This window comes from Hippopotamus amphibius, chromosome 10, assembly GCF_030028045.1.
Source record: "Hippopotamus amphibius kiboko isolate mHipAmp2 chromosome 10, mHipAmp2.hap2, whole genome shotgun sequence".
NCBI classification, from domain to species: Eukaryota; Metazoa; Chordata; class Mammalia; order Artiodactyla; family Hippopotamidae; genus Hippopotamus; species Hippopotamus amphibius.
The window spans coordinates 72,325,988-72,342,930 of NC_080195.1; the positions used below are offsets into that span (position 1 = coordinate 72,325,988).

General features: G+C 35.4%; 1 protein-coding gene across 1 annotated transcript in view; it reads right to left on the minus strand.

Moving 5' to 3' along the window:
- ARL6 (ADP ribosylation factor like GTPase 6) overlaps positions 1 to 16,943 on the minus strand; it is a 36,168-nt gene that overhangs the window by 6,209 nt on the left and 13,016 nt on the right. Inside the window, exons 5-7 of the mRNA XM_057696169.1 lie at positions 15,934 to 16,028; positions 7,159 to 7,288; positions 3,360 to 3,415 (exon numbers count right to left, since the gene is read on the minus strand). Coding sequence (XP_057552152.1) covers positions 3,360 to 3,415; positions 7,159 to 7,288; positions 15,934 to 16,028 — 281 coding nt within the window. The remainder of the gene's footprint in view (positions 1 to 3,359; positions 3,416 to 7,158; positions 7,289 to 15,933; positions 16,029 to 16,943) is intronic.

The following is a 16,943-nucleotide window of genomic DNA, read 5'->3' on the forward strand; positions in this document are numbered from 1 at the left end:
TCCTATATTTATTGCTACCTATTTTGCAAAGTAGGTTTTTACCTCTTTTCAAATCCAGAGAGACAGGAGCATCAAAAATGTAAACCATTTACTATTACACAGAAATTATAAACAAAGGATCTCCTACTCAAAACCAAACTGATATACGAGGGTGAGTCAAAAATTATCTGCGTTCTGGTTATATTAAAACTTCTGTTTTCTGCACTGTCTTATCAGTGCTTTCTGTTCAAGGCTACAATCTCCCCAGTCACTGCTGTGCAGGTGTGAATATGTTACATCAGTTCATTTGTAACTGCGGTGTGAGCAAGAAGGATACCCCACTTGTGATTTGCACAAAAGAAGAGCAGTGTGCAGTGATTCATTTTTTGTGGTCTGAGGGTGTACCTGGTGCCATTATTTATTGAAGACTTTGTGTGCTGTACGGAGAAAGTGTTTGTCGTGAAGAAGTGTGAATGAATGGATAGAGAATTTCAAGGAAGGTTGCACAAGTGTTAGCCATCAAGAAGGAGCCAGATGCCCGTCTACGTCAACAGCTGATGACAACACTGAGCGTACATGTGAAATGATTCTGTGGAATAGATAAGTGACAGTGGGTTATGTGGCAAATCATATGCAAATCAGCCATGGCTCAAAGGTTCAACAATCAACAGTGTTCGTTACAGTGAGATGCTTATTGAACAGCTGAAGCCTAAACTTCGGATTAAATGCAGAGGACTGCTATCCAAGGGTGTTGTGATCTTGCATGACAATGCACGTCCGTACGCTTCTGTCCACAATGTCGACACTTGCAAAAACTCTGTTTTGAGGTGTTAAAGCATCCTCCCTAGAGTCTTAATCTTGCTCCATTGGACTTTCACCTGTTTGGTCCCCTGAAAGCAGCCCTACAAGGATGAAGATTCACTTCTGATGAAGAAGTAAAGATAACGGTGCATTCATGGCTCACAGCTCAGCCTAAAACATTTCTTAATGAGGGAATATGAAAGCTTGTTGACAAACGGACAAAGTGTATTGAAAAGCAAGGAAATTATGTCAAAAAATATTTTTTTCTATAAGTTAATTACATAAATTCTATAGCCAGAGTGTGGATAATTTTTGACTCATCCTTGTACTTTAAAATCTACATACTAAGTTTCCTCCTCTGCTAAATAGAGAAGTTAGGTAAAAGGGTGAATTAAACATTTTTTTCGTGCTTTCTTATGCTAGGCACTTTAACACCAGCATTTCATTTAATTTGTATGGCAATTTTTGACATTTTATTTTTTAATTTTACAGATGAAGAAAATTATTTTTGTACAATAATCAGAGACATTAGTTAATAAGTAGTAGAATAAACCTGCTAGACTCGAAAGCCCAAGTGCTTTTTACTACTATTCCATGCTCCCACATAAAATGGGGATACTACTACTTACCTTGCAGAGAATTGTTGTAAAGGCTACATAAAATAATATGGCAACACAAGGGCACAAAAAATTTTCCAATAATCTATCCTTCTTACAAAGACTTGGGAGGCAAGATGCAAAGATAATGGATCAGAAAAGTCAAAGACTCAAAAATTAGGTAAGACCAGAGTTGGCAAGTGGCACTGTGATGTTGGACCGTTACTGACACCTAGTGGCCTCATTGTTACAGAGAAAATAAAACCAAAAAAAAAAAAAAAAAAAAAAAAAAAAATCCCCCCAAAACCACAGAGATCTACAATTTAAAATTCAGATGACCAGCAACCTATTTTCAGTAAGTACTGTGCTTTCAATTACTTTATTATCAGAAATTGTGGGGTTTCCATCCATGCTATATTTCCACTGTGAACAACAGTAAGCACTTGTAAAATAAGAAATAAAGGCTGAAAATATGCTTCTAGTATCTTCTCTGAATGTTCCTTTGTAACCTATCTGTTGTATGTGGGAATCAGTCCCATTATTGGTCACTTTGACTACTTCTTTACACAGTCTGAGAAACTAAGTTGGTGTGTTCACAGAAAAATCACACTGGTTCTTCTGAGAACTGCTAGAGGTTATCAGTTAAGTTTCACTTAATTGTAAAGTATAACTAGAAAGTTCTTGGCAGTTTAATGGTAAATGTCATGATGACTACATAAACGCAAAAGAGAAAAAAAATACAATAGTCTGTGCAGTTAACTAAAACACCATATTTTACTAATAACATAGAAACCGTTATCAGATGTACATTTATTATTTTGAACCAAAGAAACATTATGTTTCTTTATGTATGGGCAAACAGGCTATTCTTAGATCCACCATGACATACAGAAGAGAAAAAAAAATCACATATAACTGGAATTAAAAGGGTTATGTAGAAGAAATTAAATTTAAAGCCACAAGACTACGCTAGAATTTATAATCTCTGTTTTTCACCCTTGTTGAGGGCAGAGAGATTTCTAATAGAAACCATCCTCAATTGTCTTGCTCACAAACGGAAATTTTTTGGCTGACCTTCAGGATCCTGTAATAAGAAGGACCTATAGAGCTTGGTTTCATTCACATTCACATTCTGTTGCTCTCTGTGGGGCACTGTGCTTCAGGCCATTCCTGTGTCTAGTAAACAATGTAACCTTAGGGAAAATGATATATCTTAATTTATTCCCTGGTATAGGAAGCCTGTATGATAGCTATTTTGAGGAATAAGAAGTAGACTGTGATATACAAAACACTAATAGAGTAACAGTATATATAATACTAAATATGAGTGCTGGGTCTTCCCTGGTGGCACAGTGGTTAAGATTCCGTGCTCCCAATGCAGAGGGCCGGGGTTTGATCCCTGGTCCGGGAACTAGATCTCACATGCATGCCTCAACTAGGAGTTTGCATGCCACAACTAAGGAGCCTGCATGCTGCAACTAAGACCTGGTGCAACCAAATAAATAAATAAATAAGTATATATATTTTTAAAATCCCATATATATGAGTATTAAAAGTTGTATAAAAATGCCATGTATAAATGGAGCTATATATGGAGTATAGCATGATTCCTGAAAGATACAATGCCATGAAGATTTATTTTTAGTTATTGACAGTAAGGTCTAAAATTTGTCCCAAACTTCAAATGTGCTTCTATTACTAGATCTGACAGAAATTTGTTGCCATAAATTAAAATTATTTTCTAGAGTTGTCATGTATATTGATGTAAGCACTTTATTTAAATAAGTCCTTTATAAAAATGTAATTGAAAGCAAATTGAGCAAGGTATTGGATACTTACTGTATTGTTTTTTCTGATAGCAGAAACAAATGGAAATGAGAGGAAAAAAGGCAGTGATATAATAAAAATAAACTGTAAAAAAGGAAAGAAAATGTGAATGGAAAAGAAATAAAGGCTGAAGATGCACAGTATTTTGTGATGTACCTTGAAGCCAGTCTACACCTTCTTGCAGTCCTTCTCCTTTTATGGCATCACTGGCACTGAAATAAAATCCATAAAAAAATCCATTTCATTACATCATAAAACTACAAGAATAAATAATTATAATTTGCCATATAGCAAATTAATATGTTCTAGTAACATATCTGAGCAAAACTGGTGAAGCACTGAAACAATATATATAGGATATAAAAGTCTGAGTATTCAGGAGCAAGACACGAGAAAATTACTCATAATTTATATGGACATTTGGAAAAGTGTACAACTAAAAAGTTACTATTCTAGGACTATTACTCAGACTGGCATTAACAAAACACATACTTTGAGTTATTCTCACAGTAGTGGAAAAGTTTTATAGAATACACCATCCTACTTTGCCCCTACTAGCCCCAATGATTCAATAGCATTTATTTATTAGAAATGCTTTACTTCAGTTGTAATTTAGCCATAGGATGGAGTAACTTTATTTGAAATAAAATTTGATATCTAAAAGGTATAAACTCGTAATTGTAACTTTGGTAAACTGATAGAATAAAAAAATCCCAGTAGATTTCAACCATAGTTTTGTATTTGTTGGCTTCAGAAACCTGGATAGGTTGTTTAACTCTTCTACCTTCGGTTTTTGCCTCTGTAAAATGGGGGAATACTACTATTGGCCTCATGTGATTATTCTAAGAATTAAATATTTGACATGTAATAAAACACCGAACACAGGATCTTTTCACCGTCTTTCCATTCTTGAGAGTAAACCTAAATCCTTATTGTGACATTATTTTATAAATAATAAAAATTAAGTTATATTAACTAAAATAATAAAATGCAGAGGAGTTTTAGAGTATAAAATAATCCTTTTCAAAGACTCAGACTAACACTTTCTCGTAACAGGTTACTGATACAGCTATTTCCTTTCAAAATATAATTGTTTAATAATAATTAGAATACATAATTTGATTTTCTGAATGATTAAGGGTTCCTTTCAGTGTGCTGAAGCATGATTTTAAAATGTACTAAATTACCTTAAAACAGTTAATTTGATTTTAATGAAAAGAGAAATCACTTCCAAGGAATTACTTGTTAGACTAAGAATATGACTTATCATAGAATTATTTTAAAATAGGAAGACAGAAACAAACAGCATAAGATACACAATTATTCAAAGCAAACTATGAATTAACTATACTAACGGCAAAACATCAGTAACTGAAATACGTATATCAAGAAAGACCAATGTATTAACTTTACCACAAACTTCTAGTCCCAAAACAAGAGTACAGTACCATGAAGAAATCCTTTCCCCTTGGTGGCCGTGTCACTACCCTACTAAAAACCCTGCATCTTTTCCTAATAATTTCCCAAAGTTTAAATTCTACCTTTCCTTTCAAATAAACCATAAGACTTGCAACTGGAATAAAAGCCAAAGTCTTTACCATTTCCTACAAGGTCGTATGTGACATGGCCCCTGGTTATTTTTCAGTGGCCTCATCTACAATTTCCCCCTAGATCTCTTTGTTCCAGCCAGCATGGACTTCTTGCTGTTCCTAGAAAACACCAGGCACATTCTCATCCAAGAGCCTTTCACTTGCTGGCCTCTCTATCTGGACAGTTATTCTTCTAAACCTTTGTGTGATTTGCTCCTGACTTTAATTAGATCTCAGAGAGGGACCATGTCCATTATTCTTTCTTTTAGTATTCTACTTTATTTTTTTTCATCCTCCCAACTGACATTTTATACATCTATGTACTTGTTTTATTATTTGTCTCCCCTACAAGATAGTAAAAAAGCAAATATGTACATATACCACATCAGGGATTTAGTCAAAGAACACATGGGGAGAACAATAACACAATCAATACTGAAAATCAGAGTTGACTATGTTTAGTACAATGGTAAACAATAAACCAAAAAAGTTTTCTTTTAATTTTCTGGACTATACTTCTCTATTATTTCTTCTTTACTGCCCAAATTTGCTTGTACCAAAGGCAAAAGAGATGCAATATTTTATCTCTGTATCACTGAGTGCTACTTTTTTCTCTAAAATTAAAGGATAAATGTATTTTTAATTTCATCCATACTTTAGAAGTATTGCAAAAAATAAAAAAACAAACTTAACAAGTGAAACACTAATTGGAACTCAGTGAGATGTTCAATTTGAATTAAGGAGAAGTCAAAATTTTAGATAAATTTAAAAGAATAACTTGGCATTCTTCTATAAGCTGCACAGAAGATATAGAAACTGGCACTATGCTATAAATCCATATCCTTATAGCATAAGATATTACTTTTTTCTCTCACTAAAAAGTAGGTGTCACAATAAAATAAATAAATCTCTTAAAGTTCAATTGTTAATTATTTTAAGTAGAAAGAGATTTTTCCACTTGCAAAATTAATTTCTACTTCAAAATTAAGAGGACTGCATCTTTTACTAATTAGACCCATGTTCTGAATGCTGTATTTTCTATCAAAGCAATCACAACACAATGTAAAAATTAAAAATTATTCTACTTTAGATGTTATCAATTTAAGTATGATTTACAAAAATACAAAGGTTCTATCTTAGGATATTTCTCTACCCCAATCCCTCCTTTCTCTACCAACCAAATACCACAGAACCTCAAATTTCAACTCAAGAATCAATTAGTAAACACTGACTTTTCCTCTGATTTCCCAAGTAAGGAGGGTTTTACTTGAGATATGCGGCCTTGGGTACTGAAAAGTTTCAAGGGCTTTCTCAAACTCTTCTCCATAGTATTACTCTTTCAGCACCAAGGTTAGCTCTTAAAGTTCTTCTCTGAGCTCTACTTCCTTGTTTTCTAGATTTCTTTGCCTCTACGTTTAGCCTTTCTCTATAGATATCTTCTTATAAAAAGGGGGAAAATGGCAAGAAAATGATATCTTCCAGCAGGTAGAGGCAGGTGGATGGATACAAGGAAGCTTAATTTAACATAAGGTAGTGGTAGGAATTAAAATTCTATCTAATATATAACTTCTGGTTATCCTTGTTAGAACATTTTGGTAGAAAGGCACACTGGAGTTAATATACTAGTAAGAAACTGCTTTCCAAATAAACAATGTATAATAATTTCAGACACTAATTATTTAAGAGTCCAAATAAGATTAATTTTTACATTTCTATTTATTCATATCAACAAATATTTATTGTGTATCTACTAAGTAGCAGCTACCATTACTATTCTGGGGGTTATGGAGTGAACAAAATCAATGAAATCCCATCTCTCACGGTACTAATGCACTAGTGTAGGAAAACAGACAATAAAACAAAAAAGAAAAAAAGAAGAGGTCATATAGCATTAGAAAAATAAAGCAAAGTAAGGAAAACCAACAGACAGGGGTAAGGTATAGTGATATTTCTGAGTTATCAAGAGAGGTATCTTTCCTGAAGGAAGTGCAATAGCAACGGGAAAAGTTACTTTAAAGAATGATTCCAACAAAGGGAGTGACAAGTACAAATGCCTTGAGATGGGACTGTGGTTGGCTGATTCAATATGCAGAAGGAAATCAGTGTGGTTATGGTTGGGTTAGTAAGTGGGTTGTTTAAGTTGTTCTTTTAAAGAGTTGTTTTTATTTTTCTATCCCTAAAAAGATTTGAAAAGGTTTTAACAGTAATATATTAATGAATACCTGCAAGCCACAATTCTATAAAATAAAATCCTTACCTTACATCCTACCATGTTAAGTCACTTATAAAGTGAGCTTGTTAAAAATCCTTAAAGTTTAGAGATTTTTTTCAGAATGATAAAGTGAGAAATAAATATAAAACTTTACCAAATATGCCATGGTTTATCTTTGATGTTTTCTAAACACAGCAACTGAGACACTTTTACAGATGTTACTGCATCTCTAAGATCCATTTTGTTTGCAAAGAATAAGATTGGTATTCGGCGGTGCTTAATATCTAAAAGAGAAAACAAGACTATCATCACACTTCCAGCTTTTTTCGGTATTTTCTCCCAAATCCTTAAAACCAAAATCCACTAAAACTGTTTTCCAATCACTTCTTCCAATATCACACATACATAAACATTTAAAGACATATACTGTCAAGCATTTATTTGAGTGTCAAGAGAATTTAAAAAATACTTCTTCCTAAGATTATCTGCCTTCTGGTTGGAACTGTAAACCAAAGTTGGATGAGGTGGGAGTGCGGGTCTCATTAAACAGTTACTGAATAGCACCTAGAAAAGGATCAAATATTTTGTTTCATTTTTACTGTCAACAAAAAGGAGGCAAACTTCAAACAGACATAGGAGTATAAAATGGATCCTGATTTTATATCATAGTTGTGGTATAACAAGTAAACTAGATACTTTAACAAGATGTTTTTACCTTGTTACAATTTTTGAAGCATTTTTTCACTTTTGAATGCATAATACATTTAAATTCAGAAGACACGTAATTGTATGCAGCAAAAGAATCTCCTCCCTCCCAGCTTTGTCCTAGGCCATCCACCTGTCCTCCCTAGAGGAGGCAACCCATATCATCTGTTTCTTGGCATCTTTTTATAAGTACTTCACATATTTGCAAACAATTATTATATACTATTCTTTATACAAATAGCAGACTATTCTCACTATTTTATACCTTTTGCTTTTCACTTAATTTGATAGCTTGGAGATTGTCCCATAACAGTACATATAGAGCAGTTTCACCATTATCTTAACAGTTGTGAATGTCCTGTCTTCTAGTACTATGTACCGTAGTTTATTTATCCAGTACCCAACTGAGATATATTTGTGTTGTTGCCAGTATTTATAACTATAAGCAATGATATAATGAATAAATTTGTACATAAAAAAATTTGTACAGGGGCCAGAACATCTATAGGATAAATTTGAGAAGTGGAATTGCTGGGTCAAAGGATATGTAAATTCCTATTTTTGATAGTGATTACCAAACTGCCTTCTCTCAAAAATTGTACTAATTTAATTTCACCAACAATATAGAAGAATGAGTGTTTCCACTGCCCTTGCCAAAAGAGTGTTATCAAACTTTTTGATTTTTCTACATGATAGGTGACAGATAAAAAATACTATCAGAATGTGTTGACATACACTGTTTTGAGAAAGGTCAAATCTTTCTATGTATTCGAAAGATGTTTATATTTCCTTTGTTTCTGAACTACCTTATTATATCCTTTCCCCATTTCTCTATTAAGTTTTTACTTTCTTATTAATTTATAGGAACATATTAAGTAGTAAGGAAATAAGTCCTATAGCTATGATATGAAGTGAAAATATATTTTTCTTGCTGGTCATTTGCCATTGACTACTCACGGTTCGTTCTGCCATTCAAAACCTTTTTATATTCAACAATTTTTTTGTAGGATTCTGGGTTTTGTATTATAGTTAGAAAGGACTCTTCTTGCCCTGAAATGATTTAAAAAATTCTCCCATAGTTTCTTCCATTGCTGTAATGGTGTAATTTTTATATTTAAATATTTAGTCCGGCTGGAATTTATCCTGAAGCAGAGAATTTCAGAATAAAGTAAGATATGAAGTTTACAAGAAGCACACTTTGAACATAAGGACACAACAAGCTGAAAGTAAAAGGCTTCCAAAACATATTACACATATGTTTAAGTGTAAGAAGACTGGCATGGCTACACTAACATCAGACAAAGTAGTATTCAAGACAAAGGGTATTAGCAAAGAAAAACAAAGGCGTTTAAAAATTATAAAAGGGTTAATCAATCAAGAAAACAAAACAATTTTAAGTTGTGTATCTAATAGACAAGCCTCCAAATATGTAAAGCAAAATTTAAGAGTATTAAAGGGAAAATCAAATTAATCCACAAACATAGTGAACACTTCAATATCCCTCTTTTTGAAACTGATAGACAAGTCAACAAAAGAAAATCGGTAAGAATGTGGAAGATGTGTGATTATTTTCCACAGGAATGAATGAGGAGGCAACTTTGGGTGTTTGCGGGAGGAAAATGCTCCCTGTCTGTGCTGCTGCTTGTCCCAAATGTTTTTCTTAAACTGTAGCACAGAGCTTTTATTTTCTGGACTGTCCCCATGCAGTTTATTCTCTACTCTCTCAGGTGCAAAATGGAGGAGTAGAAAGACACTGAGCTTACTTCCTCTCATGGGCACACCAAAATAACAACTGTTTGCAGAATAGCCATCAATGAAAAAGATCAGAACATATCAGAAAAGATACTCTACAGCTAGAAATATAAAGAAGGAATCACAATGCGATGGGTATTAGGGTGGAGTTGTGATATAGTCAAATCCCATACCCCTGGGTAGGCAATCCACAAATGACAGAATAATTATAACTGCAGAGGTTCTCCTAAAGGAGTGAGAGATCTGAGCCTCACGTCAGGTGCCTTAGCCCAGGGCTCCTGCACCGGGAAGATGAACCCCCCGAGCATTCTGGCTTTTGAAGGCCAGTGGGGTTCACTTTTGGGAGTCCCAGAGAACTGGGGGAAATAGAGACTTCACTCTTAAAGGGTACACACAAAATCTCACGTGCTTCAGGACTCTGGGCAGAAGCAGTAATCTGATAGAAGCCTGAGTCAGACTTACATGCTGATCTTGTAGAGGTCAAGCTCACCCTGGGAACAAAGACACTGGAGGGAGCCATTCTGGAGAGCTCGTTGTACCACATGGATACTGGTGGTAGCAAGCCACATTTTGGAATCCTTCTCTAGCTTATCAGCCCTAGGACCCAGCCTTGCCCTGGCCCAGTGGTCTGTAGGCAACAGTGCTGTGACACATCAGGCCAAGAAACTAACTGGGCATGGACACAGCCCCAGCCAGCAGCAGACAGGCTGCCTTAAGATCCCCTGAGCCCACAGCCACCTATGGACAAGGCCTTCCCCACCAGAGGGTCCAGGATCTGGCCCCACACACCAGTGCACAGGCACTACATGCAAGCACAGGGCCCTCCAGCCAGATAAGCCAGGACATAGCTCTACCCACCAGGGGGAAGGCACTGGCCCCAGGAACCCCAGGGCCTTGGACTTGCCCAAAAGCCAGGCTGCTCTACCCTTGGGCCCAGCTCCAGCCAAGAGTAGGCAAACACTAGCCATAAGAAAACCTCAGCCCTACAGCATGAGGACCCAGCCCACCTACCAGCAGGCCAAACCCTGCTTTGGGACTGGCTGGGCCCTGGCCCCACCTAGCAGGTGAACACAAGCTTGAAGACACCCTGGGCCCCATATCCAACTGTGTCAGGAAGTGGCTCCACCCACCAGTGATTCAACACCAGATTTGGGACCCCTGGGCCCTGCAACCAGAACCCAGGACCTGGTTCTGCCTGCCAGTAGGTCAGCACTAGCTCCAGGACATAGCTTCAGCTACCAGTAGGCAGGCAACAGCCCCAGGGTCTCCTGGACCCTGACTCTGCCCAGTGGTAACCCAGCCTGTGGCCCCAGGACCCCATGAGTTTATGCAGTCAGCTACCTCGTGAGCTGGTCCTGCTAACCAGAGGCCAGCAGACTCCACACAAAGCAAGACATGGCAACCAATGAACCAGGAGCCAACCAAGCCTACCAAACTATCCACGTAATTAGCCCGACACAACAGAAGGACCAATACAGCCTTATAGGGGGAATGCCCAAAGCATATAGCTCTGGTGATGAGAGTGGAGTGTACTATTGAGACGCATAAGACACCCCTTACAAAAGGCTACTTCTTCAAGGTTGGTGAATATAACCTACCTATAAGATACACAAAAATAAAAAGAGTACGTTAGGGAAAATGTACTGACAGAAGAACATGTTCCAAATAAAAGAAGAAGAAAAAGCTCCAAAGGAAGAACTAAGTGAAGTGGAGTGAGACAACCTACTTGAGAAGGAGTTTAGGGTAGTGATCATAAAGATGATCAAAGAACTCAGGAGACAAATGGATGCACAGAAAGAGAAGTTAAAAGTTTTAAACAAAGAGTTAGAAAATATAAAGAACAGCCAGAGATGAAGAATATAATAACTGAAATGCAAAATAGAAGGAATCAACAACAGACTAAATGATACAGAGGAAAAGACCAGAAAGCTGGAAGACAGAGTAGTGGAAACCACTGATGCAGAACAGAAAAAGGAAAAAAGGATGAAAAAAAAAGAACATTTTAAGCGACAACATCAAGCACACTAATATTTGCATCATGGAGGTACGTGAAAAAGATGAGAGAGAGAAAAGGCCTGAGGACATATCTGAAGACATTAATAGCTGGAAAACTTCCCTAAGCTGGGAACGGAAACAGACATCCAAGTCCAGGAAATGCAAAGTTCCATACATGACTAACCCAAAGAGAAACCCACCAAGACACTGTAATTAAAATGGCAAAAATTAAAGATAAAGAGAGAATATTAAAAGAAGCATGGGAAAAACAACAAGTAACATATAACAGAAGTCTCATAGGGCTGTCAGCTGACTTTTCAGCAGAAACTCTGCAGGCTAGAAAGGAGTTGCATAATATATTTAAAGTGATTAAGTGAAAGACCTACAACCAAGAATACTCTGCTCTGCAAAGCTCTCATTCATGTCTGATGGAGAGACCAAGAGATTCACAAACAAGCAAAAGCTAAAAGAGTTCAGCATCACCAAAACAGCTTTACAAGAAATATTAAAGGAACTTCTCTAAGTGAAAAAGAAAAAGACACAATGAGAAACATGAAAAGTATGAAAGGAAAAAGCTCATCAATAAAGGTAAATGTACAGTAAAGATAAGAAATCATTTATGCACAAAGGTAGCAGAAGGTTAAAATACAAAAGTAGTAAAGTCATCTATATCCACAATAGTTAAGAGATACACAAAACAATTAGATGCAAAATATGATATCAACAACAGTAATGAGGGGAGGAGAATACAAATGTAGGCTTTTTAAAATGCATTTGAAATTAAGAGATCAGAGATCTCTTAAGACAGAGATCAACTTAAAATAAATATACATATATGCATATACATATATACATATATATGTATATATACCTCATGATAACCTCAAACCAAAAATCTATGATATACACATACAAAAAGAAAAGGAATCCAAACATAACATTAAAGAGAGTCACCAAATCACAAGAGAAGAGAACAAAAGAAGAAGAAAGGAACAAAAAAGAGATATGAAAACAACCCAAAACAATTAACAAAATGGCAACAAGGACATATATATCAACAATTACTTTAAATGTAAATGAATTAAGTGCTCTAATAAAAAAATATAGAATGGCGGAATGGATATAAAAAGATGACCCGTAGATATGCTGCCTACAAGAGACTTACTTCAGATCTAACGACACACACAGACTGAAAGTGAGGGAATGGAAAAAGGTGTTCTGTGCAAATGGAAATCAAAAGAAAGCAAGGGAAGCGATACTTATAGCAGACAAAATAGACTTCAAAATGAAGACTTATAACAAAGGACATTACATAATGATTAAGGGATCAATCCAAGGAGAAATACCAATTGTAAATATACATGCACCCAACATAGGAGCACTTAAATACATAAAGCAAATATTAACAGATGTAAAGATAGAAATTGACAGTGACACAATAATAGTAGGGGTCTTTAACTGCCCTCTTTCACCAATGGACAGATCATTCAGACAGAAAATCAATAAGGAAACACTAGCCTTAAAAGACACATTAGATCATATAGATTTAACAGGTATATATACAACCTTCCATCTGAAAGCAGCAGAATATGCATTCTTTTCAAGAACACATGAAATACTCTCCAGGATCGATCACATGCTAGGCCTCAGTACATTTATGAAACTTTAAATCATATCTAGCTTATTTTCCAACCATAATGGTATAAGACTAGAAATCACTATAAGGAAAAAAAAAAAAAACTGCAAAAAACACAAACACACAGAGGCTAAACAATATGCTACTAACCAACTGATGGATCACTGAAGGAATCAAAGAGGAAATCAAAAAATACCTGGAGACAAATGAAAATAAAAACACAAGGATCCAAAATCTATGGATCAGCAAAAGCAGTGCTAAGAGGGAAGTTTATAGTGATACAAGCTTACCTCAGGAACAAGAAAAATCTCAAATAAACAACCTAACCTACCACCTAAAAGAATTAGAAAAAGAACAAACAAAGCTGAAAGTTTGCTTAAGGAAGGAAATAATAAACATCAGAGAAAAAATAAATGAAAGAGAGAGTAAAAAGGCAACAGAAAAGATCAGTAAAACTAAAGTTGGTTCTTTGAAAGACAAACAGAAAACTTTTGCCAGATTCATTAAGAAAAAAAGGAAGAGGGTCCAAATCAATAAAATCAGAAATGAAAAAGGAGAAATTACAACTGACACCACACAAATACAAAGGATACTAAGTGACTACTACAAGCTACTATATGCCAATAAAATGGATAACTTGGAAAAGATGGACAGATTTCTAGAAATGTACAGTCTCCCAAGACTGAACCAAGAAGAAACAGAAAATTTGAACAGACCAATTACCAGTACTGAAATTGAATGAGTAACTAAAAAAAAAACTCCCAACGAATATAAGTCTAGGGCTTCCCTGGTGGCGCAGTGGTTGGGAGTCCATCTGCCAATGCAGGAGACATGGGTTCGATTCCTGGGCCGGGAGGATCCCATATGCCACAGAGCAACTAAGCCGGTGTGCCACAACTACTGAGCCCATGCTCTGCAATGAGAGAAGCCACCGCAATGTGAAGCCTGAGTACCACAATGAAGAGTGGTCCTGCCTGCTGCAACTAGAGAAAGCCTGTGTGCAGTGGCAAAGACCCAATACAACCAATAAAAAATAAATAAATTTATAAAAATATATATATATATAAGTCTAGGACCAGATGGCTTCACAAGTGAATTCTATCAAATATTTAGAGATGAGTTAAACACCTATCTTTCTCAAATTATTCCAAAATCTGCAGAGAAAGGAAAGCTTCCAAATTCATTCTATGAGGCTAGCACAACCGTGATACCAAAACCAGACAAAGATATCCACCCCCCCCCCCACACACAATTACAGGCCAATATCACTGATGAACATACATACAAAAATCCTCAACAAAATATTAGCAAACCAATGCAACAATGCATCAAAAGAATCATGATCAAGTGGGATTCAACCCAGAGATAAAAAGATTTTTCAATATCCACAAATCAATCATTGTGATACACCACATTAACAAGTTCAAGAATAAAAAACACACGATCATGTCAATAGATGCAGAAAAAGCATTTGAAAAAATCCAACATTCATTAATGATTAAAAAATTCTCTAGAAAGTGGGTACAGAGGGAACATACCCCAACATAATAAAGACCATATACGACAAGTCCACAGCTAACATCATACTCAATGGTGAAAAGCTGAAAGCATTTCCTCTAAGATCAGGAACAAGACAAGGATGCCAATTCTCACCACTTTCATTCAAAACAGTTTTGGAAATCTTAGTGACAGTAATCAGACAAGAAAAAAGAAATAAAAGAATCCAGGGACTTCCCTGGTGGCACAGTAGTTAAGAATCCGCTTGCCAATGCAGAGACACAGGTTCGATTCCTGGTCTGGGAAGATCTCACATGCCACAGAGCAACTAAGCCAGCATGCCACAACTACTGAGCCTGTGCTCTAGAGCCTGTGAGCCACAACTACTGAGCCCACGCACTGCAACTACTGAAGCCTGTGTGCCCAGAGCCCATGCTCCACAACAAGAGAAGCTACCACAATGAGAAGCCTGCACACTGCAATGAAGAGTAGCCCCCACTCGCCACAAGTAGAGAAAGCCTGCGTGCAGCAACGAAGACCCAACACGGCCATAAAATAATAATAAAAATAAATAAATAAATAAATAAGGTGTGTTAAAAAAATAAAGTATACGGTATAGGATATGCATAGGTTCTATGTAAATACTACACCATTTTATATAAGGGACTGGAGCAACCACAGCTTTTGGTATCCTTAGGGATCCTAGAACCAATCTTCCATAGATACGAAGAGATGACTGTATATATCTTTGGTTCCTGTATATGTTTGTGTACATATATATGATATGAAATATATATAAAGGCATGAAAGAAAAAGTATCAAATTGTTAATACTGATATCTTCAAAGGGGATTGGAGGGCTGGCAGTAGTTTAAAAAAAGAAAAGATCTGTTTTAAAAGAATTCCCCCAATAAATATTTAAGAAATGCTGTGATTACACATACACACACACACACACACACACGTAAAAAGACAGTAACCGAAAAAATTTTAATGTGCTGAAACATCGAGTTTTAGTTTCTTCTTTATTCTTTTTCTGTCAACATATTTTGCTACTGACACATTATTTACATAATCAGAAATAAAGGGCATTTTTATTTTCAGGGAAATAAAGGTCAAAGACCTCGAAAACACTGCAAAAAAGCTTTGAAATAAAAAAAAAAAATAAGGTACTGCAAGTAAAGATGTGAATTCTGCATAATTAATATGTTTTAAAATTCAAAAAATTTAAATAAAAGATTACACAGTGTAAACAACATGTTTTGCTGACACCAAAGAACAAAACATCATACATAAAGAGACTCCAAAGCACAGACATCACAGACTGAAAGACACATGCATGTACCTGGATGATTCAGAAGAGTATCAAGTTCTTCTTTGGCCACGACCATTCTTAATCTATCACTGCTATCAATGACAAAAATAATGGCTTGTCCTTCTCTGTACAATATAAAGAATGAGAAAAATTAAAGATAAACGTAAACAGTTTTCTATGTTTACTATCCATTTGCATTCCCTAACTTGCGCATTATGTCACCATGGCCTATGTCCATTTATCATTACAGGCTTTGGTGCTACTTCTTATTAGTTTATATGAGTATTTAATATATTAACTATGTTAGTCATATTTCATGTAAAATAATTTCTTTTCATTTGGATCATAATATGTTAAATTTAATGAATTATTTCCTAATTTTAAAAAATAACAAGCAAAACCATAATCCTATTACACAGATACAATCATTATTTTCATGTAAATCATTTTCAACATTTTCTTTGTGTATATTCATATATGAATATCTACATCTGTATTTAAATGGACTTCTGTTGTTTTATACTGCCTTTTCCTTGATCTTTTTTTGCAGTACAGTTTGAACTACTTTTATATGAAACATTAAAGCTCTACACCAGTGCTTCTCAAATATTTTTTACCATAACCATAGTGAGAAACACATTTTACATTAAGACACAGTTAGACACATAAGTATATGTAAATATATTTGAAATAGTCTCGTGAAACAATTACCAAGAGCTTTTATTTTATTCTATTTGACTTCTAAGCTGATAACCAGCCACTGAACTGGTATAAGGATTCACTTACCGATCACAGGGGCACTTCAGAAATCATTGATTTCCTTCACCCCTTTATTTTAATGGTTATAAAGTACAATGGATGTGTCATTAAATATTGTATCAAACTTGTATTGTTGGACTTCATAGGTTACTTCCAATTTTCATTACTATGAAAAACTTTGGGATAAACATCCTCCTAAACAAAGTGAAAAAATTTCTTGGTACTGTAAGATCTGTTCTTAGGAATAAAATTTCTAGGAATACATACAAAATCTAAGGTTT